At 38.6% G+C, this 25,668-nt stretch overlaps 1 protein-coding gene across 3 annotated transcripts in view; it reads right to left on the bottom strand.

The window, feature by feature from the left end:
* Positions 1-1,170: 1,170 nt before the first annotated feature.
* ZNF354C (zinc finger protein 354C) overlaps positions 1,171-25,668 on the bottom strand; it is a 50,863-nt gene continuing 26,365 nt past the window's right edge. For 2 of the 3 annotated variants that reach the window (XM_055539609.1, XM_055539588.1), the window contains exons 3-5: positions 9,776-9,902; positions 9,201-9,299; positions 1,171-6,074 (exon numbers count right to left, since the gene is read on the bottom strand). In XM_055539609.1, the coding sequence (XP_055395584.1) occupies positions 4,711-6,074; positions 9,201-9,299; positions 9,776-9,902 (1,590 nt within the window). In that variant the 3' untranslated portion in view covers positions 1,171-4,710. The remainder of the gene's footprint in view (positions 6,075-9,200; positions 9,300-9,775; positions 9,903-25,668) is intronic. The other variant, XM_055539598.1, reaches the window with a different exon arrangement.

Consider the following 25,668-nt stretch of genomic DNA (forward strand, 5'->3'; position numbering starts at 1 on the left):
TCAGAGTGGACATCATGACTTGTCCCTGACCTTAACATCATTCAGCTGATCACCATTAAGCAGGATGTTAGTTGTGGGGTTTTGGTAGATGCCCTTTATTAGGTTAATTTCTCTTTTATTTCTGATTTTCTTAGTTTTTATCATAAATACTGTCAAAATTTTTTCTGCATCAATTGATACATATCTTTTTCCCCTTTCTAGTTCAGTTTGGATCTGTGTCAGTCTGTCTTCCGTTATGGACTCTCTTCGCTGTCATCTCTATTCTGATGCTAAGTATGTCCAGTGGTTTTTGTTTTGGTATATTTTGTGACTGTATTTTTTAGTTTTAAAATTTCCATTTGGTTCCTTCTAATGTATTACCTATTTTCCTGCTGAGAACTTTTAAGTTTCCATTCAAGAATGGTCACATTTTTTTGAAACAGTTATAACGCTTTTATAATTCCAAAATTTGTGTCATCTTGGGGCAGTGCCTGTTGTCTTTTTCCTTATGAACTGTTGAGATTTTCCTGATTTTTACACTTTGTGCAACTCTACATTATGAGATTCTGGACTAAGATTAGGGATGAGTCTGGGGTTATATACACAACCTCATGAAATTACTTTCCTGAGTTTCCTTTTCTGTCACCAGCCTGACAATTTCCAGCTTCGAGGGCCCACTCCTCTTCTGGTCTTTTGATTAAAATACAAAGGCTTTAGGTTCTCCTCTCTGCTACACACATAATGGATATACCTACCTCCAGGTCCAAGCAGCAAAAAGTGAGAGATGAAAAGCAAGGAGGATTCTTCCAACAGTTCTCTGACCAGAGATGAATGTCCTCTCTGGGAGGCTTAAATGTCTGCTCAACCACCCGTGTCCTCACCACAGACATGCCTGAGAGTAACAGACTGGTCTTATTTCAAAATCTTGTTTCCTTCCCAAATCTGGCTGCTACCATCATTACTTTTCAGGATCCTAAGGCCGCTGTTCCATGCATTCTTTAAGATTTTTAGTCATATTTAGTAGGAGATATAAGGTGTTGTGTGCTTATTCTATAAGAGGAACCAGAACAAATGATGGTTAAGTTATCTCCAATGATCACATCCATATAGGATAAACACTCAAACCAGAAATTTGAATATAAAGGAAGAATACTGACTGGAAGTTTCATATGCATCACTTTTCCAATCAAATTTTTGCTTCAATTTTTTATTAAAAATTTTTACAGAAGTGTACAGAATGACCAGTGAACATACTATATCTTCCACAAAGATTCAACAACAGCTGACTAATTTTTTACATATTTATTTAAAAATATGCTACAAACATCATGACTCTTTAAATTTGAAAACTTTGGCATGCATCTCCTAAGAAGGGTACTGTCCTTCACACTTCAACAACATCATCAACATCATACCTCTAGGAAAATTAAACATACCACATTACCTAAAACCCATTCTATCCTCGTATTTCCCCATATCCCCCTAAATGTCTTACAGTTGTTTTGATTTTCTGAATCAGATGCCAAATAAGAATCACACCTTGCATTTGGTTATATCTCAAGTTTCTTAATCTAGGTGACTCCACTCCTGTTTTATTACATTGGTTTCTTGAAAAGTCCAGACAAGCTATCCTGTACAATAACTCAAACTCTAGACTTGTCTAATTCTTCACTATGTAATTCGGTTTGTTCTTCTATTCCTTGTATTTCTTGTAAACAGGAAGAAAAGTCTAGATAAGAGATTTAATTAGAGTTTCATGTTTTCCTCCCAAGAATACATCACAGGATGATCATGTTTACTTTATACTGCATCTCATCAGGAGTCACATGTCAGCTTGTTCCACTGGTAGAGAAACTCAGTTTAACAGCCAGATTTCTCCATTATAAAGGCATATCTTTCCTCTGTAATTGGTATCTGTGATCTTGACACAGTGTAAATAATGTTTAATTTTTTTTTCATGTCATAGGGGTTTTCCATCCATTGAATGTGCCTAATTTAATTACATTAAGGGTTGTAAAATGGTGATTTTTCTAAATCTATCACTCCACGTACAATGAAGAGAGGACATTCTCCAAATAAGTATATAAAGAGCTTTTCTATTTTCCTCTATTTTTTCATTATAGGATCATTTTATTTAGCATGTTATATTCAATTGCTGTGATTATTCTTTTTGATGTTCAGATTGTCCTAAATTTGACTAGTGGGAGCTCCTTTAAATTGGCCCTCACATCCTTCTGACATTATCCCTTTAGTCTTTGAGTTCTTTTTTTTTTGTTTCACAAAAAAAGTATTCGAGGCATATCTTATATTTTCCCTGTTCCAAACATATCTTATATTTTCCCTGTTCCAAACATACGGAATCAGCTATTTCTCCAAGGCACCCTACTTCCTTTTAGTGAGGAATAGCATTTAGAGACCAAAATCTGCATAATGTGTAGATACTGCTATTGGGTAATCAAATGGGTTTTTATCTAGAATATCTTGCAAATGGCTCTGTATGATGTTAAAAACTGAGGTTTAAAAGCTTCATTTTCCTTATGTGCTAAGTTGCTTCCGTCATGTCCAACTCTTTGCGACCCTATGGACTGGAACCCACCAGGCTCCCCCGTCCCTGGGATTCTCCAGGCAAGAACACTGGAGTGGGTTGCCATGCCCTTCTCCAGGGAATCTTCCCAACCCAGGGATCGAACCCAGGGAACATCTCTTAGGTCTCCTGCATTGGCAGGCAGGTTCTTTACCACTAATGCCACCTGGGAAGCCCCATTTTCCTTATAAATATACTTGAATATGTAAGAAACACCCCCCACCTCACTTCACTTTCTTTGACCATGACACCCAGCTTGAAGGATTGTAGTTCCCTGACCAGGGAAGGAACCTGGGCCCCAGCAGTGAAAGCACCACATTCTAAAAAACTTGACCAGCAGGGAATCCCCAGGAAAACACTTTCTAATGAGCTAAGACAAGTCAAATGCTGAATGCTTGAGTTTAAAGTTTAGATGTCTCAGAGTAGGTTCTAGCTAATTTTCATATTAATAGAACAGTTGTTTTGAATGATATCCACTTTGAAAATAAATATTAACTGAAGGAAGTAGGCCCAGGGGAAAATGACATTTTTCTGCAAAACATGGAATGTTTTTGGATAACCAATTTATACCCATAACTAGAATGCTTAATAATAAGATACTCATATATCACTTTACATAAAAGAAGTCCTAAAAGATGTGTAACAAAAATAAACAAAAAGGCAATTTTATATGTGAACCCCCTAAATGTAGTTTCACTATCTGGACTATAGCTAGCTTTTAGGATTTAAGTACAGTTACTATAAAAGAAGGTATAACTAGGGACTCATAAGAAAAAAGGAAAACATGACTAAGTCAATTATTAGGGTTAAAATTGAGGGAACTTACCAAACATAAAAATAAAACTGATTAAATTACTGCAATTGTGCCTAATCAGTTTACAAAACAAATAGCTTTGGGACTTGGACTCTTGGGGCCTGAAGTTGTAAACTAACCTATAATTATTACAGAAAACCAGAGCTGAAGATCTAGCTTCTAGTCTTAATTGTACTCAAAAAGCTCAATTTCTTCATTAATTAAAATGAAAAGCTATAACTAACTAAATTAAAATCTCTCCTGGTTTTAATAAGCTACCAGGTATATAATCAGAGTCTGGAAATATATTCCTTTTGCAACACACAAGACAGTATTTGCATGATAGTCTCTCCACTTGCTTCAGTTTACACCAACTTCTCTAAGACTCTTTTCAGTAATGTAGAATCATATCAAATTAAGAAATAATGTAAGGAAAGAAAAGGAAGAGACACCATTGGGGAAAATTTTAATTTTCAAAACTAAATTCTAAAGTAATAAAACCACATTTTTTAATCATCAAATAATTTTGAAAAAATATAGACCAAGACTCTTTCTGTGTGCACATGAATACATACACACATTTATGTCTATCACGGGTGGCTCAGGCTACAGTAAAGAATCTGCTTGCAAAGCAAGAGACCCAGCCTGGATCAGGAAGATCCTCTGGAGAAGGGAATGGCTACCCACTCCAGTATTCTTGCCTGGAGAATTCCATGGACAGAAGAGCCTGGTGAGCTACAGTCCACAGGGTTGCAAAGAGTCAGATACGACTGAGCAACTAACACACATATACATACAGGTATATTTATAAATATAAATCGCTGGTGAGGCAGTTCATGAAAAGTGAGCTTAATTATTTCCATGTGAAAATCTAAATTTAAAGAATTTCTTATCTTTAGCTTCTCTTTATGAAAGAGAGCATGTCCTATGTCTATCTGCCATTTTAGAAAATATGGCCCCACACTTATTCACATTATTAATAGCTCAGTGACTGCCTTTAAAAGAAAATTCATATTGAAGCTTTTTGTTAGAAAGACAACAAAGTCTAATGAAAGAAATAAAACTTATATTCCATTGTTTTCATTTTTTTAAGTTAGGTCTTTTACAATTTTCTGTGAATTTAAAATTTTTATGTTTTTAGAAACCTTAAATTTACTCGTTCTTATAAAATTTGACAAGGCAGTGCTCTTAATATTCGTTGGTCAATTTTACCATTACTTAGTGATAACGTGCATATTTTCTCTAAGAGAAGTAAAAAAAAGACTTGATCTATTAGAAGTCTGTGCCCTATTTATTATTCTCCTGATTATTCTCCAATGAGAACCCTTAAATTATTTCAGAGATGAATTAAACCTTATAGGCTTATCTCCTCTAAGAAATCTCTGACCCCATATTCTTTCCATTTATAGAGTTTTTCTTTATTGTGAACTTTTTTGTGTCTACAAAGGTTTGATCTGTAACTGTAGGCTTTCCCACACTCCATACATTTATAGAGTTTCTCTCCAGTATGGATTCTCTCATGTTCAGTTAGGAATGAATACTGGCTGAAAGCTTTTCCACACTGATTACACTGATACGGTTTCTCTCCAGTATGGATTCTCTGATGCCTATAAAGGTTAGATTTGCAACCAAAGGCTTTCCCACATTCTCCACACGTGTAAAGTTTTTCTCCAGTATGAATTTTCCGATGGTCATTAAAGGATGAATACTGGTTGAAGGCTTTCCCACATTCATTACACTGATATGGTTTTTGTCCAGTATGAATCCGCTGATGTTCAATAAAGGTTGAGATGCGAGTGAAATTTCTCCCACATTCCAAGCATTTACACAGTTGTTCTCCAGTGTGAAGCCTCTGATGTTCAGCCAGGGATGTAAACTGGCTGTAACTTTTCCCACATTCACGGCATTTATAGGGTTTCTCACCTGTATGGATTTGTTGGTGTCTATGAAGCTTTGCTCTACAATTGAAGGCCTTCTCACATTCTCCACATTTATAGAGTTTTTCTCCAGTATGAATTCTCTGATGTACAGTGAGGGTTGAACACTGGCTAAAAGCTTTACCACAGTCCTTACACTGATAGGGTTTCTCTCCAGTATGCACTCTCAAATGTTTGATAAGGGTTGAACTGCTACTAAATGCTTTCTCACATTGATTACATTTGTAAGGTTTCTCTCCAGTATGAATTCTCTGATGGGCAAGAAGTGATGATCTGTGGCTGAAGGTTTTCCCACACTCATTACATTTGTAAGGTTTCTCACCAGTATGAATTCTCTGGCGTTCAATAAGATGAAGACTCTGATTGAAGCTTTTTTCACATTCATTGTAAATATGAGGTTTTTCTCCTGGGTAAACCTGGAAACATCTCATTAGATCAAAATTCTGTTTAAAATCTCTCCCAAAAGTATAATATATACTGGGTACTCTTTCTGTAGGAATATTTTGTTGTCTAATAAGAACTGTATTTATAAATAAACCTTTCCCTAATTCAAGACTTGTCTGGTCTCCAGTTTTACTGATGGTTTTCTTCTGTGAGGCTACCATTTGCCTGAGAGTTTTTTTCTGTTGCTCTTGTTGTGTCCTGCCCTCAAATTCCAAAGCTTCTCCACACTTGATGTCCAACTTAATGGAATTTTTCATTATTATTCCTTGAGATGTTTCTCCTGAAGAAATGTCCTGTTTGCGAGGCAATGCTTCTATTTCAGGCCATATCTTGAAACCTGGAATAAATCAGAATAGTGGCTCCTCTGCTAGAAGAGAGTTTGATACCATATAATTTCAAATATGGACTTGAATCTAGAGAAAAACAGGATAGAATGGAAGGAGAAGTAAACAGGAGTAGTGTGGGAGAATACAGTTGACAAATTAACACTGACAATGAAGATACTGCCATCTGAGAGAAGTAAAGGCAGGGATCTTTTGAGACTAACAAAAGTCTACAAGAGATGTGACGTTCTGAAGTATGCCCAAGCCCCAAGCTCAGATCTCATTCTAAAGTGAAAAGATTTAGCTTGAGCTGATTCTAAGAAACTCTGAGTTAAAACCTGGCTTACTTTTATCAATCCATGATTGAAAATAGAATAAAGTTATATCACTAATTAGGTGACTGTATGTGCTTAAATAAACTATACAAATTAAATAAAATATAGATTATCTATGTTAATAAAGTTTATCTGGTTTAGTAATAAAAATATTTTATTGAAATAAGAATATGAAATATAGGCTATAAATCTGTTTAAGAATATAGATCTTTCTTAATGGTATTCATGGGAAAACTAGCAGTTTAGATTTTCCAAGGATCAACCAGGTACCTTCTCTCTTTTTACTCTTTCTCACAATATGATCTTCCCTATCCATCTAGAAATTTACCCTACTACTCTAATCTTATTTATTTACAAAAACTCAATTACTTAAGCCTAAATAATCCACCTCTTTCTGCAAATTTCAAAACATATTTTCAAAACATTCAATCACTTAACTTACATATATAAAGTTTGTGGAAATAATTCAAAGATATTTGTTCAAGGAGAGCAGTAGCTATGTCTTATGATGATTTGTTAATTCTTTATTGTGTACAAGATAAGTACACAATTAGAATGTCTTAGATAAAAAATAAAGAATGAATGAGCAGAGTGACCAAGTTGGAAAAATTATTATGAAGGGCAGGTAACCTTGAAAATGAAGAGAGACCTCTCCTCTCTTACTGGATTCCTGAGACTCGGTCATTTATTGAACAAATACTGAGTAATTAGCAATGATAATAGGAAAAAAATAAATGGCCAAACAGTAATAGTTCATTTCTCCATGATCTGAGAAGACTCAACTGCATAATTCAGATTTGAGGTTCAGAAAATGAGGATACCAATATCAATAATATTGGTAAAGAATGGAAGATAGACAATAGAGGTGGGTTGGATTTCAACAGAAAAAGAAAAGAGGACCCTGTGAGTCAAAAAGAAGGCCTGTTAAAGTCATTTGTGGAGAAAGTAAACCTATGTGGGGGGGCTTATTGACTAAAGAAGGGAATTTGAGTTGGAATTAGTTAAAATTTTGGTTAAGCACAGTAAGGCCAAATATACAGTTACTAAATAACTAGAACAATTTACTAACAGAAGGTGCTATAAATTCTTAGACAGATAATAACAAGGCAAAAATGTTTATATTTGGTAAAATGGGCAGCTTGGATCCGAGGAAGGACAGAATGGAATCTGAAAAATAATGTAGCTGCAGTGGTCTGGCTGAATTGAGTAACTTGAGCCTCATCAGCACTGAGTTAATCAGAGAGGTAATGAATTCAATTAAAACAGAATTTAAAATTTTTTTTAAATATTACTAAATCTAATATATCAGATGCTTGAGGAACAGAATTCAAAGATCTGGCTTCTCCCTTAAATATGCACAATCTTATTAGAAAAATAATTAACAAACATAACTACAATTCGTTGTGATAGATACAATAATCAATGTACTCCAACTATGTAGAAAGTGCTGTATGAATATAAATGATGGAAAAATTAATGCTGACTGGGAAGTAGGAGGGCTTCCCAGGTGGTGCAGTGGTAACAACTCTGCCTGTCAATGCAGGAGATGCAAGGGACATGGGTTCAATCCCTGGTTGTGAAGATGCCCTGGAGTATGAAATGGCAACCCACTCTAGTATTCTTGCCTGGAAAATTCCATGGACAGAGGAGCCTTGCAGGCCAGTCCATAGTGTCTCAAAGAGTCGGACATGACTGAGCAAGCAAACAATTGAGGAAAGTAGGAAAGATAAGAAAGATCTATAGATAAGAGTGGCGTATTAGGTGGACAAATGGATCTTGAAAGATAAATAGTTTCCCAATGGACAAGGTAGAAAAGGTGATTCAAGCTGAAGGAATAACACACAAATGATAGTGAGTATGCAGATGTAGCCAGAACACTGAGCTGAAGAGGACGTGGCCACTGATGAGACCATAAAGGAATATGAAGACAGGCTAAGATGTAGGTTTAATGTCATATTAAGGAATCTTTCTTTACTCCATGGATAATGGAGAAACAATGAAGTCTCTTAAGGTACAGGATAAATACCTGAGTTTCAAAAAGATCACTGTGCTCATGGCATGGAAAATGAATGAGTGAGAAAAAAGAGGCTCAGAGAAGGTAGGTAACTTTCCTATAGTCATGTAAGCAGTGGTAAGGGTAAGGCAAAATTCAGAATGTCTGAATTCAAGCCATGATCCTTAATGCCACACTCTGCATTGGTGGTGGTGCTGTGTGGTCAGTCACATTCAACTCCTGTGACTCCATGCACCGCAGCCACCAGGAGCACCGCGCTTGCTGACCCCTGGCCTGGAAAGGCTACAGGGGTAACGTTAACAACAGCTGACTGAATATATAATACTGGGACGTGACAATCTAGTCACCAAGAAAATAAGAAATCAGAGACAAAGGAATGTTAATAATACTTTGAAATATGTGGATGGTAAAAACGAAATGAAAAAATTATTTAAAAAAATTCAAAATATGGCAGAAGGTGTAAAGTGTTAAAAAAAATCTGTCAGACATGAACATGTGTAAATGCAGATGGAAAAATAACATGAAGATCAAGAGGTGATAGAAGGAAGTGAGTGAGGCTGCAAAACAAAAGGTGGTGGGGAGGGAAAGAGAATGCAGGGAGTGGTATGAGAAGGAAAATGTCAAGGCAAGGACCTTCTTGATGAAAGAAAACCATTACAACCAAGGAGCCTTGTCAGGTGGTCCTGAGCATTTCAACAGGGCTCAGAATTTCTAGGAGAGTTTTCAAACACTCCTCACAACCTGCTTATGTATAAAGACACTTGTGCCCAATCCCCCAGTCACTTACTCACCAAGGCAGGTATCTTGAGGGATTTCTCTTTCCACCATACAGGGATCTTCTCCTTGTTGCAACTGGCAGATCAACTTTGGCATTGAAAATGGAATCCCTGCTCATCAGGAAGGAAATGGAGTTTGAACAAATGGCATGAAAAGCAAGCCCCAAACTCAAACCAGAACCTACAGGAAAGATAATACAAGTCTAGATAGAGAGGCAAAGTAGGCAGCAAAAGCACTCTTGAGAGAACTGAGGCCTTCACAGGGATGGAGCAGGAGGTGGGTCTTGGTTCAGAAACAATACAGGGCCCTGTCTATGAATGCCATGACGATGGGAGTCCTATGCGTTTTTCAGAATCTAAACTGGGTTCCAATCATTGGAGTAGGAGGGAACTATTAAGGAGGTGGGGTGGGAGGAAGGCAGAGGACAAAGAGCAGCATGAAGGGCATCAGAACAAACAGGTACACTTTTAATTCTACAGAGATTTGTCCTTTCCCAGGGCAGAGGACAGAAACCTGCAGACTCTGAACCTCCAAAGGAGCTCTAAAGTCCTCCCACAGCAGACTCTCCATAACAGGCAAGCCTCCTTACCCAGCGAGACCAGGGTGCTGTAGTTCTCCAGCATCACCTCCCGGTACAAGGTTCTCTGGGCAGCATCCAGGTGCAACCACTCGTCCCGGCTGAAGAGCACAGCGATATCCCTAAATGTCACTGACTCCTGTAACGGCAAACCCATTCCTGTTTACCCAGGAACATCTCCCCTGGAAGTCTTGGTAAGAAGGTGACACTGGGATGTGTAGCAACTATTCTGAAAATGTCTCAGGATTCTAAATATTTCAAAGCAACTATTTATGTTACTTTTGGAACTACTCATCAACTAACAAATATTTATCGAGTACCCACTTGGAGCAAAGACACATGGCATGTTTGTGAGGGTATGGGAAAAAAGGGCAAATTTCCTGCTGAGAAGGAATTTATATTGCACCCTGGGATCTGTCAGAGTCCATTTATCTCCTCCTTCCAATTCAAAATCCAAATTAAATGAAAAAAAAATCAGAGTACGTTTAGAGCAATGCTGGAAAAGTAGGAGAAATATAACTACTAGAACAGAAATAAAAAGGAATTTCTGAGACATAAAGCAAAGAATAAAAAAATAATATTGGTTAATGTCGATTGATGGGCTTCCCTGGTGTCTCAGACGGTAAAGAATCAGCCTGCAGTGCAGGAGACCAGGGTTGGATCCCTGGTCAGAAATCCCCGGGAGAAGACAATAGCTACCCACTGCAGTATTCTTGCCTGGAGAATTCCATGGACAGAGGACCCTGGTGGGCTATAGTCCATGGGGTCACAAAGATGTTAGAGACTATGATATAAACTTTTTATACAGTAGCCAATTTAAGTTTCATAGATATTCTATTAGGAAGACACTATAAATAATTTTGCAGATCAAGAAACAGTCCAGAAAAGTTACAAAATCTTTCCTAGCTAATACTGTTCAAGTGGTGGAGCTCCTAAGTGAATTCAGGTAGACAGATCTCCAAGCTATATTGTCAGATGGGTTTGTTGACTAGAAAAAATTAGAAGAACTAAAGTACTACACAGGTGCAAAAAGCAAATGCTGAGAAGGTAAGACTTTCCAAGAGAATCTCAGTCAAACACAAAATGTAAGAAGGCAGATACCAATTATTTTATGAAAGGGCTGAAGGGAATGACAAACAGTACAAAGCTTAGTGGATATTATTAGAATCTATCAAAAGGTAAAAGGTACATCACTATGACTTTGCATTTCTACTTCTAGGGTTCTACTACAAGGAATAATCACACAACTGGGCAGGGATATCTGCTCACGGATGTTCACTAAAACATTACTTGTAAGTTAATGGTTATGGTAGGTCGAATGATAAACCTGTAAACATTGTACATATGACAAATGGGACTTTGAGGATCTGTTGAAAGATTTTGAACGGGGGAGAGATTATTCTGGATTATTATACAGGGTGATCTGGTGTAATCTTAACAGTCCTTGTAAGAAGAACACAAAAGGAGTTAGAAGAGAAGGCTACGTAATGATGGAAGCAGAGACTGAAATGATATACTTTAAAGATGCTTGAAAAGGCCACAGACAAGGAAAATAGGGGGCCACTAGAAGATGAAAACAAGACCAGGAAACAAATTCCCCACCCCTCGCCCTACAGCCAAGGCAGAAAGAACCAGCCCTGCTGAGAACCTGACCTTAAGTCAGTGAAACTGATTTCACACTTCTGACCTCCACAACTATAGGAGAATACATTTATGTTGTTTTAGCCACTGAATTTGTTATAATTTGTTATAGCAACAATGGAAACTAATACAATGGTGAAATTTTCAAGACAACCTACATTATCTATCAATAAAGGAATAGATAAGCAATTTATACTGCATTTAGCCCATGATATGTTATAAAGCCATTAAACAGAATGAGGTAGATTTGTATGCCTGACATTGGAATTTGACTGTGATATATTATCGATTCATATGAAAAAGCAAACTCCCAGTCAATATGTGTTGAAAAATTCTTTATCTCTATATGCATAGGTGCATACAAAAATATCTGGAAGAAAACAAGCTGTCCCAGATTATTTGATATTTTAGAGAGGGACAGAATTGCACTCTACCACTTATATCCTTCATTAGGCTTACATTTTTTACAGGGTGTATGTTTGTTTTGACTTTTTTTAAGATTCCACTTTAATTTACATATTCGTTTTTTAGCTTTGCATTTTTGGTGGCTGCTGAGAATCATAATATACCTTCTTAGTTTTTCACAGCATATTTAGAGCTAATATATGATTTCACATAGAAGGTAAAAACCTTGCAAACATATGGTTCTTCTTCATGTTGTAGTTGTTACAAAGTTATTACAAAGACATTCCCAGATCATAAAGTTGACAGGACTCATCAGCTCACTCCGAGACTGCTCATGGAAGGCAAACAGTACAATTTTGTTGTTGTTATTTAGTCATTGACTCTTTTGCAACCACATGGCTCCTCTGTCCTCCAGTCAGGCTCCTCTGTCCATGGAATTTCCCAGGCAAGAAGACAGAAGAGGGTTGCCATTTCCTTCTTCAGGGAATATTCCTGACCCAGGGATCAAACCTGCATCTCCTGCATTGGCAGGTGGATTCTTTACCACTGAGCCACCTGGAAGCCCGAAGGGTACACTGCAGCAAAATAAAAACTGTGTAGCAAAGTATTGGAAGCCAGAGATGCTTCATGAGTCTCCTTATTTGCATGCACAGACTATGCTGTGTCATTGGATCTATTAATAGACAAGAATTCTTGGTTTGGGGGAGCTTAAAGGAGAAACACTCAGCAGGGGCTTTTTATGCATCAAGCATGGCTTGACATACCATATAAGCCAGTTGCAAATCAAGTGAAGATGACCCTGAGGGTGGTCAGTAGCATTTAAAGAGTACATCCAGGGCTTCCCTGGTTGCTCAGTGGTAAAGAATCTGCCTGCCAATGCAGGAGACACAGGTTCAGTCCCTGAGCCAGAAGTTCCCACATTCCTGAGAGCAGCTAAGCTTGTGCAAAACTACTGAACCTGTGCTCTGGAACCTGGGAGCTGCAATTACTGAGTCCACATGCCATAACCACTGAAGCCCTCATGCCCTAGAGCCTGGGCTGTGCAGCAAGAGAAGCCATCACACTGAGAAGTTCATGCACTGCAACTGGAGGGTAACCCCAACACTCCACAGCTACAGAAAAGTCCATGCAGCAGCAAAGACCTAATACAGTCAAAGAAAGAAAGAAAATTATAAAAAAATAAAATAAGAGCACATCCATTGCCCTTCTCTTGGTCAGGAAGCAAAAAACAGCCATTCAGGCATCCCTGGAGACAAAACTTTTCCAGTCCAGACCTTAATGAATTCTATATTCACGTTGTCATATACATTACATCCACTTACATGATAAACTCCATAACACAAGATTATATTTTTGCTTTAAACAAGCATATGCATACCAAGCCTGGTAGGCTCCAGTCCATGGGGTTGCAAAGAGTCGGACACGACTGAGCGACTTCACTTTGACTTTTCACTTTCATGCATTGGAGAAGGAAATGGAAACCCACTCCAGTATTCTTGCCTGGAGAATCCCAGGGACAGAGGAGCCTAGTGGGCTGCTATCTATGGGGTCGCACAGAGTCGGACACAACTGAAGCGATGCAGCAGCATCAGCAGCAGCATGCATACCAAAGAAACTGAGAGGAAAAATTAGTTACATATTTCTATAATACATATATTTATCCAGTCACCACTTTTAATACTCTTAATTTCCTTCTTAAGATTACATCTGGCATTATTTCCTTTTAACTTGAAGAACTTCCTTTAGCATGTCTTATACTGCAGAACTGCTGATGATGCATCAGCTTTGTTTTCTTTTATCTGAAAATGCCTTTATTTTACCTTCATTCTGGAAGAATATTTTCATTGTTTACAGAATTTGGGGTTGACAGTGTTTTTCTTTCAGCATATAAAAGGTCATTGTTTTCTGGCCACTGTTGGCTCTAATGAGGAGCCAATGGACATTCAGATATTGATTCTATGTATATAACATGGTTTTTTCCCCTGTCTGCTTTAAAATCTTTGGTTTTTGGTGACTTGTCTATGACTTCTCTGCCTGATACTATTGGCACCATCTACAAATGGATGTTCAGTGCTTAAAAGGTGGCTAGTTTGAATTGTGAAGTGCTATTTATATAATACACATCAGAATATTTACTAAAATATTTATATATATATACACACATACATATATATATATATATGATACTTCAATAATTTAATACTCATAACACGTGGAAATGTGAGATGTATGGATGTGAGAGCTGGACCATAAAGAAGGCTGAGTGCCAAAGAGTTGATGCTTTCAAACTGTGATGCTAGAGAAGACTCCTGAGAGTCCCTTGAACAGCAAGGAGATCCAACCAGTCAATCCTAAAGGAAATCAACCATGAATATTCATTGGAAGGACTGATGCTGAAGCTGAAGCTCCAATACTTTGGCCACCTGACTTGAAGAGCTGACTCACTGGAAAAGACCCTGGTGCTGGCAAAGACTGAAGGCAGAAGAAGGGGACGGCAGAGGATGAGATGGTTGGATGCAATAACTGAATCAATGGACAAGAGTTTGAGCAAACTCCAGGAGATAGCAAAGGACAGGGAAGGCTGGTGTGCTGCAGTCCATGGGATTACAAAGAGTCAGACACAACTGAGCAATAACAACACATGTTGAAATAATATTTTGGGTATACTGGGTCAAGTAAAATATTTATTAAAATTAATCTGCTTCTGTTTATTTTTTACTGTGACTACTAGAAAGTTTACTTTTAAAATTGAAGCATAGTTGATTTACAGTGTGCCAATCTCTGATGTACAGGAAAGTGACTGAGTTGTATACACATAGACATCCTTTTTTAATATTCTTTTCCACTATGGTTTATTATAGGAGGTGGACTATAGTTCCCTGTGCTATACAGTAGGACCTTGTTGTTTATCCATCCTATATATAACAGTTTACATCTGCTAATTCCAAATTCCCGGCCCTTCCCTCCCACATCCTCCTCCCCTCCCACATCCTCCTCCCCTTTGGCAACCACAAGTCTGTTTTCCGTGAGTCCATTTCTGTTTTGTATATAGGTTCATTTGTGCTCTATTTGAGGTTTCACATCAAAGTGATATCGTATGACATTTGTCTTTCTCTTTTTGACTTACTTACTATGTTAATCTCTGGTCACATCCACGATGCTGCCCATGGCATTATCACCTTCTTTCTATGGCTGAGTAACATTCCACTGTATGTGCACATACACACACAGACACACACCACATCTTCTTTACCACTCATCTGTCAGTGGACGTTCAGGTTATTTCCAGTCTTGGCTATTGTGAATAGGGCTGCCATGAACATAGCGGTGCATGTATCTTCTTAAATTATAATTTTGCCTAGGTATATGCCCAGGAGTGGGACTACTGGATCATACAGTAATTCTATTTTTAGTTTTCTGAGGAACCTCTACACTGTTTTCCACAGCGGCTGCATCAACTTACACCAACACTGTAGGAGGGTTCCCTTTTCTCCACACCCTCTCCATCATCTGTAGACCTTTTTTGCCACTTTAGTTTTTAATTGAAGGATGATTGCCTTACAGAATTTTGTTGTTTTCTGTCCAACATCAACAAGAATCATCCATATTCCCTCCCTCCCAAACCTCCCTCCCATCCTCCTCCCCATCCCACCCATCTAGATTGTCACAGGGCCTGTTTGAGTTCCCTGAGTCATACAGCAAATTCCTGCTTGCTATCTATTTTACATATGGTATTGTGAGTTTATATGTTACTCTCCATAGAAAAGAAATGCAAAAAAGCAAAATGGCTGTCTGGGGAGGCCTTACAAATAGCTGTGAAAAGAAGAGAAGCGAAAAGCAAAGGAGAAAAGGAAAGATATAAGCATCTGAATGCAGAGTTCCAAAGAATAGCAAGAAGAGATAAGAAACCCTTCTTCAGCGATCAATGCAAAGAAATAGAGGAAAACAACAGAATGGGAAAGACTAGGGATCTCTTCAAGAAAATCAGAGATACCAAAGGAACATTTCATGCAAAGATGAGCTCGATAAAGGACAGAATTGGTATGGACCTAACAGAAGCAGAAGATATTAAGAAGAGATGGCAAGAATACACAGAAGAACTGTACAAAAAAGATCTTCATGACCCAGATCATCACGATGGTGTGATCACTGACCTAGAGCCAGACATCCTGGAATGTGAAGTCAAGTGGGCCTTAGAAAGCATCACTATGAACAAAGCTAGTGGAGGTGATGGAATTCCAGTTGAGCTATTTCAAATCCTGAAAGATGATGCTATGAAAGTGCTGCACTCAATATGCCGGCAAATTTGGAAAACTCAGCAGTGGCCACAGGACTGGAAAAGGTCAGTTTCGATTCCAATCCCAAAGAAAGGCAATGCCAAAGAATGCTCAAACTACCGCACAACTGCACTCATCTCACATGCTAGTAAAGTAATGCTCAAAATTCTCCAAGCCAGGCTTCAGCAATATGTGAACCGTGAACTTCCTGATGTTCAAGCTGGTTTTAGAAAAGGCAGAGGAACCAGAGATCAAATTGCCAACATCCGCTGGATCATGGAAAAAGCAAGAGAGTTCCAGAAAAGCATCTATTTCTGCTTTATTGACTATGCCAAAGCCTTTGACTGTGTGGATCACAATAAACTGTGGAAAATTCTGAAAGAGATGGGAATACCAGACCACCTGATCTGCCTCTTGAGAAATTTGTATGCAGGTCAGGAAGCAACAGTTAGAACTGGACATGGAACAACAGACTGGTTCCAAATAGGAAAAGGAGTTTGTCAAGGCTGTATATTGTCACCCTGTTTATTTAACTTATATGCAGAGTACATCATGAGAAACGCTGGACTGGAAGAGACACAAGCTGGAATCAAGATTGCCGGGAGAAATATCAATAACCTCAGATATGCAGATGACACCACCCTTATGGCAGAAAGTGAAGAGGAACTCAAAAGCCTCTTGATGAAAGTGAAAGTGGAGAGTGAAAAAGTTGGCTTAAAGCTCAACATTCAGAAAACAAAGATCATGGCATCCGGTCCCACCACTTCATGGGAAATAGTTGGGGAAACAGTGGAAACAGTGTCAGACTTTATTTTTCTGGGCTCCAAAATCACCGCAGATGGTGACTGCAGCCATGAAATTAAAAGACGCTTACTCCTTGGAAGGAAAGTTATGACCAACATAGATAGCATATTGAAAAGCAGAGACATTACTTTGCCAACAAAGGTCCGTCTAGTCAAGGCTATGGTTTTTCCAGTGGTCATGTATGGATGTGAGAGTTGGACTGTGAAGAAGGCTGAGCTCCTAAGAATTGATGCTTTTGAGCTGTGGTGTTGGAGAAGACTCTTGAGAGTCCCTTGGACTACAAGGAGATCCAACCAGTCCATTCTGCAGGAGATCAGCCCTGGAATTTCTTTGGAAGGAATGATGCTGAAGCTGAAACTCCAGTACTTCGGCCACCTCATGCGAAGAGTTGACTCATTGGAAGAGTTGACTCTGATGCTGGGAGGGATTGGGGGCAGGAGGAGAAGGGGACAACAGAGGATGAGATGGCTGGATGGCATCACTGACTCGATGGACGTGAGTCTGGGTGAACTCCGGGAGCTGGTGATGGACAGGGAGGCCTGGCGTGCTGGGATTCATGGGGTCGCAAAGAGTAGGACACGACTGAGCGACTCATCTGATCTGATGTTACTCTCTCCATACATCTCACCTTCTCCCCACTCCCCCCAGCCCCTCAGTGTCCATAGATCTGTTCTCCATGTCTGTTTCTCCACTGTTGCCCTACAAGTAAATTCATCAGTACCATCTTTCTAGATTCCATATATATGTGTCAGTATACAATATTTACCAAATTTCCAAATTTGCTGGCATATTGAGTGCAGCACTTTCACAGAATCATCTTTCAGGATTTGGAATAGCTCAACTGGAATTCCATCACCTCAACTAGCTTTGTTCGTAGTGATGCTTTCTAAGGCCCACTTGACTTCACATTCCAGGATGTCTGGCTCTAGGTCAGTGATCACACCATCGTGATTATCTGGGTCGTGAAGATCTTTTTTGTACAGTTCTTTTGTGTATTCTTGCCATCTCTTCTTAATATCTTCTGCTTCTGTTAGGTCCATACCATTTCTGTCCTTTATCGAGCTCATCTTTGCATGAAATGTTCCTTTGGTATCTCTGATTTTCTTGAAGAGATCCCTAGTCCCTAGGCTCAGTCACGACTGAGCGACTGATCTGATCTGATACAATATTTACATTTCTCTTTCTGACTTACTTCACTCTGTATAATAGGCTCCAGGTTCATCTACCTCATTAAAGCTGACTCAAATGTGTTCCTTTATTATGGCTGAATAATATTCCATTGTGTATATGTACCACAGCTTCTTTATCCATTCATCTGTCAATGGACATCTAGGTTGCTTCCATGTTCTAGCTATTGTAAACAGTACTGCAATGAACACTGGGGTTCATGGGTCTTTTCAATTTTGTTTTCCTCAGGGTATATGCCTAGGAGTGGGATTGCTGGGTCATATGGTGATTTTAGTTTTTTAAGGTATCTCCATACCATCTTCTATAATGGCTGTATCAATTTACATTCCCACCAGCAATGCAAGAGTGTTCCCTTTTCTCCACACCGTCTCCAGCATTTATTGCTTGTAGACTTTTTTTTTCCTTGTTTTCTTTTTTTATTTTTTTTAAATTTTATTTTTAAACTTTACAAAATTGTATTAGTTTTGCCAAATATCAAAAGGAATCCGCCACAGGTATACATGTGTTCCCCATCCTGAACCCTCCTCCCTCCTCCCTCCCCATACCCTCCCTCTGGGTCGTCCCAGTGCACTAGCCCCAAGCATCCAGTATGGTGCATCGAACCTGGACTGGCAACTCGTTTCATACATGATATTTTACATGTTTCAATGCCATTCTCCCAAATCTTCCCACCCTCTCCCTCTCCCACAGAGTCCATAAGACTGTTCTATACATCAGTGTCTCTTTTGCTGTCTCGTACACAGGGTTATTGTTACCATCTCTTTTTTTTTTTTAATTTTATTTTTAAACTTTACATAATTGTATTAGTTTTGCCAAATATCAAAATGAATCTGCCACAGGTATACATGTGTTCCCCATCCTGAACCCTCCTCCCTCCTCCCTCCCCATACCCTCCCTCTGGGTCGTCCCAGTGCACTAGCCCCAAGCATCCAGTATGGTGCATCGAACCTGGACTGGCAACTCGTTTCATACATGGTATTTTAAATGTTTCAATGCCATTCTCCCAAATCTCCCCAACCTCTCCCTCTCCCACAGAGTCCATAAGACTGTTCTATACATCAGTGTCTCTTTTGCTGTCTTGTACACAGGGTTATTGTTACCATCTTTCTAAATTCCATATATATGCGTTAGTATACTGTATTGGTGTTTTTCTTTCTGGCTTACTTCACTCTGTATAATAGGCTCCAGTTTCATCCACCTCATTAGAACTGATTCAAATGTATTCTTTTTAATGGCTGAGTAATACTCCATTGTGTATATGTACCATAGCTTTCTTATCCATTCATCGCTGATGGACATCTAGGTTGCTTCCATGTCCTGGCTATTATAAACAGTGCTGCAATGAACATTGGGGTACACGTGTCTCTTTCCCTTCTGGTTTCCTCAGTGTGTATGCCCAGCAGTGGGATTGCTGGATCATAAGGCAGTTCTAGTTCCAGTTTTTTAAGGAATCTCCACACTGTTCTCCATAGTGGCTGTACTAGTTTGCATTCCTACCAACAGTGTAAGAGGGTTCCCTTTTCTCCACACCCTCTCCAGCATTTATTACTTGTAGACTTTTGGATCGCAGCCATTCTGACTGGTGTGAAATGGTACCTCATAGTGGTTTTGATTTGCATTTCTTTTTGATGGCAGCCGTTCTGACCAGAATTGATGATTTTGAACTGTGGTGTTGGAGAAGACTCTTGAGAGTCCCTTGGACTGCAAGGAGATCCAACCAGTCCATCCTAACGGAGATCAGTCCTGGGTGTTCATTGGAAGGACTGATGCTGAAGCTGAAACCCGAATACTTTGGCCACCTGATGCGAAGAGCTGACTCATTGGAAAAGACCCTGATGCTGGGAAAGATTGAGGGCAGGAGGAGAAGGGGACAACAGAGGATGAGATGGTTGGATGGCATCACCGACTCAGTGGACGTGGGTTAGGTGGACTCTGGGAGTTGGTGATGGACTGGGAGGCCTGGTGCGCTGCGGTTCATGGTGTCACAAAGAGCTGGACATGGCTGAGTGACTGAACTGAACTGATTCTGACCAGCATGAGATGGTACCTCATTGTGGTTTTGATTTGCATCTCTCTGATAATGAGTGATGTTGAGCATCTTTTCATGTGTTTGTTAGCTAACTCTATGTCTTCTTTGGAGAAATGTATTGAGATTTTTTTCCGACTTTTTGATTGGGTTGTTTGTTTTTATGGTTTTGAGTTGTATGAGCTGCTTGTATATTTTGGAAATTAATTCTTTGTCAGTTGTCTCCTTTGATATTATTTTCTCCTATTCTGAGGGTTGTCTTTTCACCATGTTTGTAGTTTCCTTTGCTGTGCAAAAGCTTTTAAGTTTAATTAGGTCCCACTTATTTATATTTGCTTTTATTTCCATTACTCCAGGAGGTGAGTCATGAAAGATCTTACTTTGATTTATGTCATTGAGTGTTCTGCCTATGTTTTCCTCTAAGAGTTTTATAGTTTCTGTTCTTATATTTAGGGCTTTAATCCATTTTGAGTTTATCTTTGTGTATGGTGTTAGGAAGTATTCTGATTTCATTCTTTTGTACATAGCTGTCCAGTTTTCCCAGCACCACTTACTGAAGAGACTATTTTTGCCCCATTGTATATTCCTGCCTCCTTTGTAAAAAAACAAAGTACCCATAGGTGTGTCGGTTTATCTCTGGGCTCTCTATCTTGTTCCATTGGTCTATATTTCTGTTTTGTACCAGTACCATACTGTTTGATGACTATGGGTTTGTAGTATAGTCTGAAGTCAGGAAGATTGATTCCTCCAGCTCCATTCTTTCTCAAGACTGCTTTGGCTCTTCACGGTCTTTTGTGTTTCCACATAAATTGTGGGCTTCCCTGGTGGAGATGGTAGAGAATCTGCCTGCAATGCGGAAGACCTGGGTTCGATCCCTGGATTGGGAAGATCCCCTGGAGGAGGGCATGGCAGCCCACTCCACTATTCTTGCCTGGAGAATCCTCATGGATGAAGGAACCTGGCAGGCTATAGTTTATCGTGTCTCAAAGAGTTGGACATGACAGAGTGACTAAGCTCACATGAATTGTGAAATTTTAGGTCTATGAAAAACTATGTTGAATAACAGTGGTGAGAGTGGACACCCTTGTCTTGTCTTGATCTTAGAGGGAATGCTTTTAGTTTTTCACCACTGAGAATAATGTTTGCTGTGGGCTGATCATATTTGGTCTTTACTATGTTGAGGTAGGTTCCTTCTATGCCTGCTTTTTTGACATGTTTTTATCATAAATGGGTGCTGAATTTTGTCAAAGGCTTTTTTTTTTTTTTTGCTTCTATTGAGATGATCATATGGTTTTTACCTTTCAGTTTGTTAAGATGGTGTACCACACTGATTGAGTTGTGTATATTGAAGAATCCTTACATCCCTAGAATAAACCCAACTTGATCTTGGTGTATGAGCTTTTTAATGTGTTGCTGAGTTTTGCTTGCTAGAATTTTCTTGAGGATCTTTGCATCTATATTCATCAGTGATATTGGCCTATAATTTTTTTTTTTTTGTATTGTCTTTCCTGGTTTTAGTATCAGGGTGATGGCGGCCTCGTAGAATGAGTTTGGAAGTATTCCTTCCTCTGCAACTTTTTGGAAGAGTTTCAGAAAAATAGGCATTAGCTCTTCTCTAAATGTCTGATAGAATTCCCTTGTGAAGCCATATGGCTCTGGGCTTTTGTTTTTAGGGAGATCTCTGATCACAGTTTTTATTTTAGTGTTTGTAACTGGTTGTTCATAATATCTATTTCTTCTTGGTTCAGTCCTGGGAGCTTGAACTTTCCTAAGAATCTATTTCCTCTTGGTTGTCCACTGAGCGCTGAAGAATTGATGCTTTTGCACTGTGGTGTTGGAGAAGACTCTTGAGAGTCCCTTGGACTGCAAGGAGATCCAACCAGTCCATTCTAAAGGAGATCAGTCCTGGGTGTTCTTTGGAAGGAATGATGCTAAAGCTGAAACTCCAGTACTTTGGCCACCTCATGTGAAGAGCTGACTCATGGGAAGACTCTGATGCTGGGAGGGATTGGGGGCAGGAGGAAAAGGGGATGACAGAGGATGAGATGGCTGGATGGCATCACCGACTCGATGGACGTGAGTCTGAGTGAACTCCGGGACATGGTGATGGACAGGGAGGCCTAGCGTGCTGTAATTCATGGGGTCGCAAAGAGTCGGACACGACTGAGCAACTGAGCTGAACTGAACTGTCCATTTTATTGGGCTTCCTTTGTGGCTCAGCTGGTAAAGAATCCACCTGCAATGTGGGAGACCTGCATTCAATCCCTGGGTTGGGAAAATCCCCTGGAGAAGGGAAAGGCTACCCACTCCAGTATTCTGGCCTGGAGAGTTCCATGGACTGCATTTTATTAGTATATAGTTGCTCATAATATCCTCTTAAGAGCCTTTGTATTTCTGCATTGCCTGTTTAAGCTCTCCTTTTTCATTTCTAATTTTGTTGATTTGATTTTTCTCTCTTTTTTACCTTGATGAGTCTGGCTAGTGATTTGTTAATTTGGTTTATCTTCTCAAAGAACCAGCTTTTAGTTTTATTAATCTTTGCCACTGTTTCCTTCATTTCTTTTTCATTTATTTCTGCTCTGATCTTTATTATTTCTTTCCTTCTACTAATTTTGGGGAGTTTTGTTCTTTTCCCAGTTGTTTTAGGTGTTAAGTTAGGTTGTCTATTATGTTTCTCTTGTTTCTTGAGGTATGATTGTATTGCTATAAACTTCCCTCTTAGAACTGCTTTTGCTGAATCCCATAGGTTTTGGGTCATTGTGTTTTCATTGTCATTTGTTTCTAGGAATCTTTTTATTTCCCTTATACTTTCAATGACCTCTTTGATATTTAATAATGTATTATTTAATCTCCATGAGTTCGTGTTTTTTGCATTTCTTTTCCTGGGGTTGATATCTAGTCTCATAGTGTTGTGGTCAGAGAAGATACTTGATACAATTTCAACTTTCTTAAATTTACTGAGGCTTGATTTGTGGCCCAAGATGTAGTCTATCCTGGAGAATGTTCCATGTGCACTTGAGAAGAAAGTATTCTTCTGCATTTGGATAGAAAGTCCTGAAGATATCAATTAGGTCCATCTGGTCTAATGTTTCATTTCAGGTTTGTGTTTCCTTATTGATTCTCTGTTTTGATGATCTGTCCATTGGTGTTAAATGGAGTGTTAACATCCCCTACTATTATTGTGTTCTTGTTGATTTCCCCTCTTATGCCTGCTAGTATTTGCTTTATGTATTGAGGTGCTCCTATGTTGGGTGAATAAATATTTACAATTGTTATGTCTTCTTCTTGGATTGACCCTTTGATCATTATGTAGTGTTCTTCTTTGTCTCTTATATTTATTTTAAAGTCTATTTTTGTCTGAAATAATGATCGCCACTTCAGCTTTCTTTTGGTTTCCATTCACATGGAGTATTTTTTCCATACTTTTACTTTCAATCTGTATGTGTTTCTAGGTCTGAAATGGATCTCCTGTAGGCAGCATATATATGGGTCTTGCTTTTGTATCTTAACATTCAGTCAGTCTGTATCTTTTGGTTGGTGCATTTAATCCATTTACATTTAAGGTAATTATTGATATATATGTTGATATTGATTATATTATTGATATATATATTGATATTCCTATTAGCATTTTCTTAATTGTTTTGGGTTTGTTTTTGTAGGTCTTTCCTTTCTCTTGTGTTTACTGGCTATGTAAGTCCCTTTAGTATTTGTTGGAAGGCTGATTTGGTGGTGCTAAATTCTCTTAACTTTTGTTGTCTATAAAGCTTTTGATTCCTCCATCAATTCTGAGTGAGATCTTTGCTGGGTATACTAATCTTGGTTGTAGATTTTTTTTTTTTCTTTCAGTACTTTAAATATATCCTGCCATTCCCTTCTGTCCTGCAGAGTTTCTGCTGAAAGATCCGCTGTTAATTGTATGGATTTTCCCTCATATGTTACTTGTTGCTTTTCCCTTGCTGCTTTTAATATTCTTTCTTTATGCTTAATCTCTGTTAGCTGATTAATATGTGTCTCAATGTGTTTCTCCTTGGGTTTATCCTATAAGGGACTCTCTGCACTTCTTGGACTTGATTGACTATTTCCTTTCCAATGTTGGAGAAGTTTTCAACTGTAATTTCTTGAAAATTTTTCTCAGTGCTTTTCTTTTTTCTTCTTCCTCTGGGACCCCTATAACTCGAATGCTAGTGTGTTTAATATTGTCCCAAAGGTCTCTGAAGTGAAGTGAAAGTTGCTCAGCTGTGTCTGACTCTTTGTATACCCCATGGAGTATACAGTCCATGGAATTCTCCAGGCCAGAATACTGGAGTGGGTAGCCATTGCTTCTCCAGGGAATCTTCCCAACTCAGGGATCGAACACAGGTCTCCCACATTGCAGGGGGATTCTTTACCAGATGAGCCACCAGGGAAGCCCAAACTTCTCTGAGGTTATCCTCAATTTTTTTCACCCTTCTTCCTTCATTCTGCTCTTCAGCAGTTATTTCCACCATTCTATCTTCCTGCTCACTTATCCCTTCTTCTGCCCCAGTTATTCTGCTACTGGTTCCTTCTTGAATATTTTTAATTGAAGTAATTGTGTTACTCACTTGTTTGCTTATTCTTAATTTCTTCTATGTCCTTGGTGATTGTATTAACTGTGTTGTTTCTTGCATTTTCTTCATTCTATTTTCACATCTTTGAAGTATCTTTACTATTATTATTCTGAATTCTCTTTCAGGTACATTGCTTATTTGTTTATTTGGTCTTGTGAGTTTCTACCTTGTTCTTTCATTTGTGCTGTATTTCTCTGTCTTTTTTTTTTTTTTTCTAACGTGCTCCAATTGAGGTCTCCCAGGCTTTAGGGTTGAATTCATTCTTCCTTTTGATTTTTGCCCTTGGAGGGAAAGGGTGGTTGAGTGGTTTGTGTTGACTTCTTGTTAGGGGTGACTTGTGCCTGTGTTCTAGTGAGCGATCAAACACATCAAGCAGGTAATTACAGAAATAATGGGATATATACACACACTCTACACACACAGTTATAACCAAAGCATTCTAAGGAAAAGAGTACAGGAGATTGACTTGGCGAACAAGGGAAACCCAAAGTGATATTGACCAATAAAAAGCAGAGCTAACTAAAGCTCAATCTGGAAAACTGAGCCTGAGTAGAGTGCAAACTAGGGAACATAGCAAAGAAAGCTCAGCAATTTAACTTACTTGGTGAAAAAAGAAAGAGTGAAGGAAAAAAGAGAGAAGAAAAAGGAGGAAAAAAAGAGGAGAAGGCAGAGAAAAGAAAAGGAAGGGGTGGAAAAGAAGGTTAAAAAAAGAGAAAAGCAAAAATAGACATATGTGGAAAAGATTTATATATATATTCAGGATTAGCCACAATATTTATATATATATAAACTACAATATTTATATATATTCAGGATTAGCTGGTAAAGAACTATAAGAAAAGCAGTCAAATATATCAGAAACAAATCAGAAAAATCACAAAAAGGTGAAAAAAAAAATCTTAAAATGAAATTTTTAAACAAGAAAAACAAAAAGGAAAACTCTACAGCCCTGAAAAAGGCTAATGTGAAGGT

Source organism: Bubalus kerabau, chromosome 1, assembly GCF_029407905.1.
Source record: "Bubalus kerabau isolate K-KA32 ecotype Philippines breed swamp buffalo chromosome 1, PCC_UOA_SB_1v2, whole genome shotgun sequence".
NCBI lineage: Eukaryota > Metazoa > Chordata > Mammalia > Artiodactyla > Bovidae > Bubalus > Bubalus kerabau.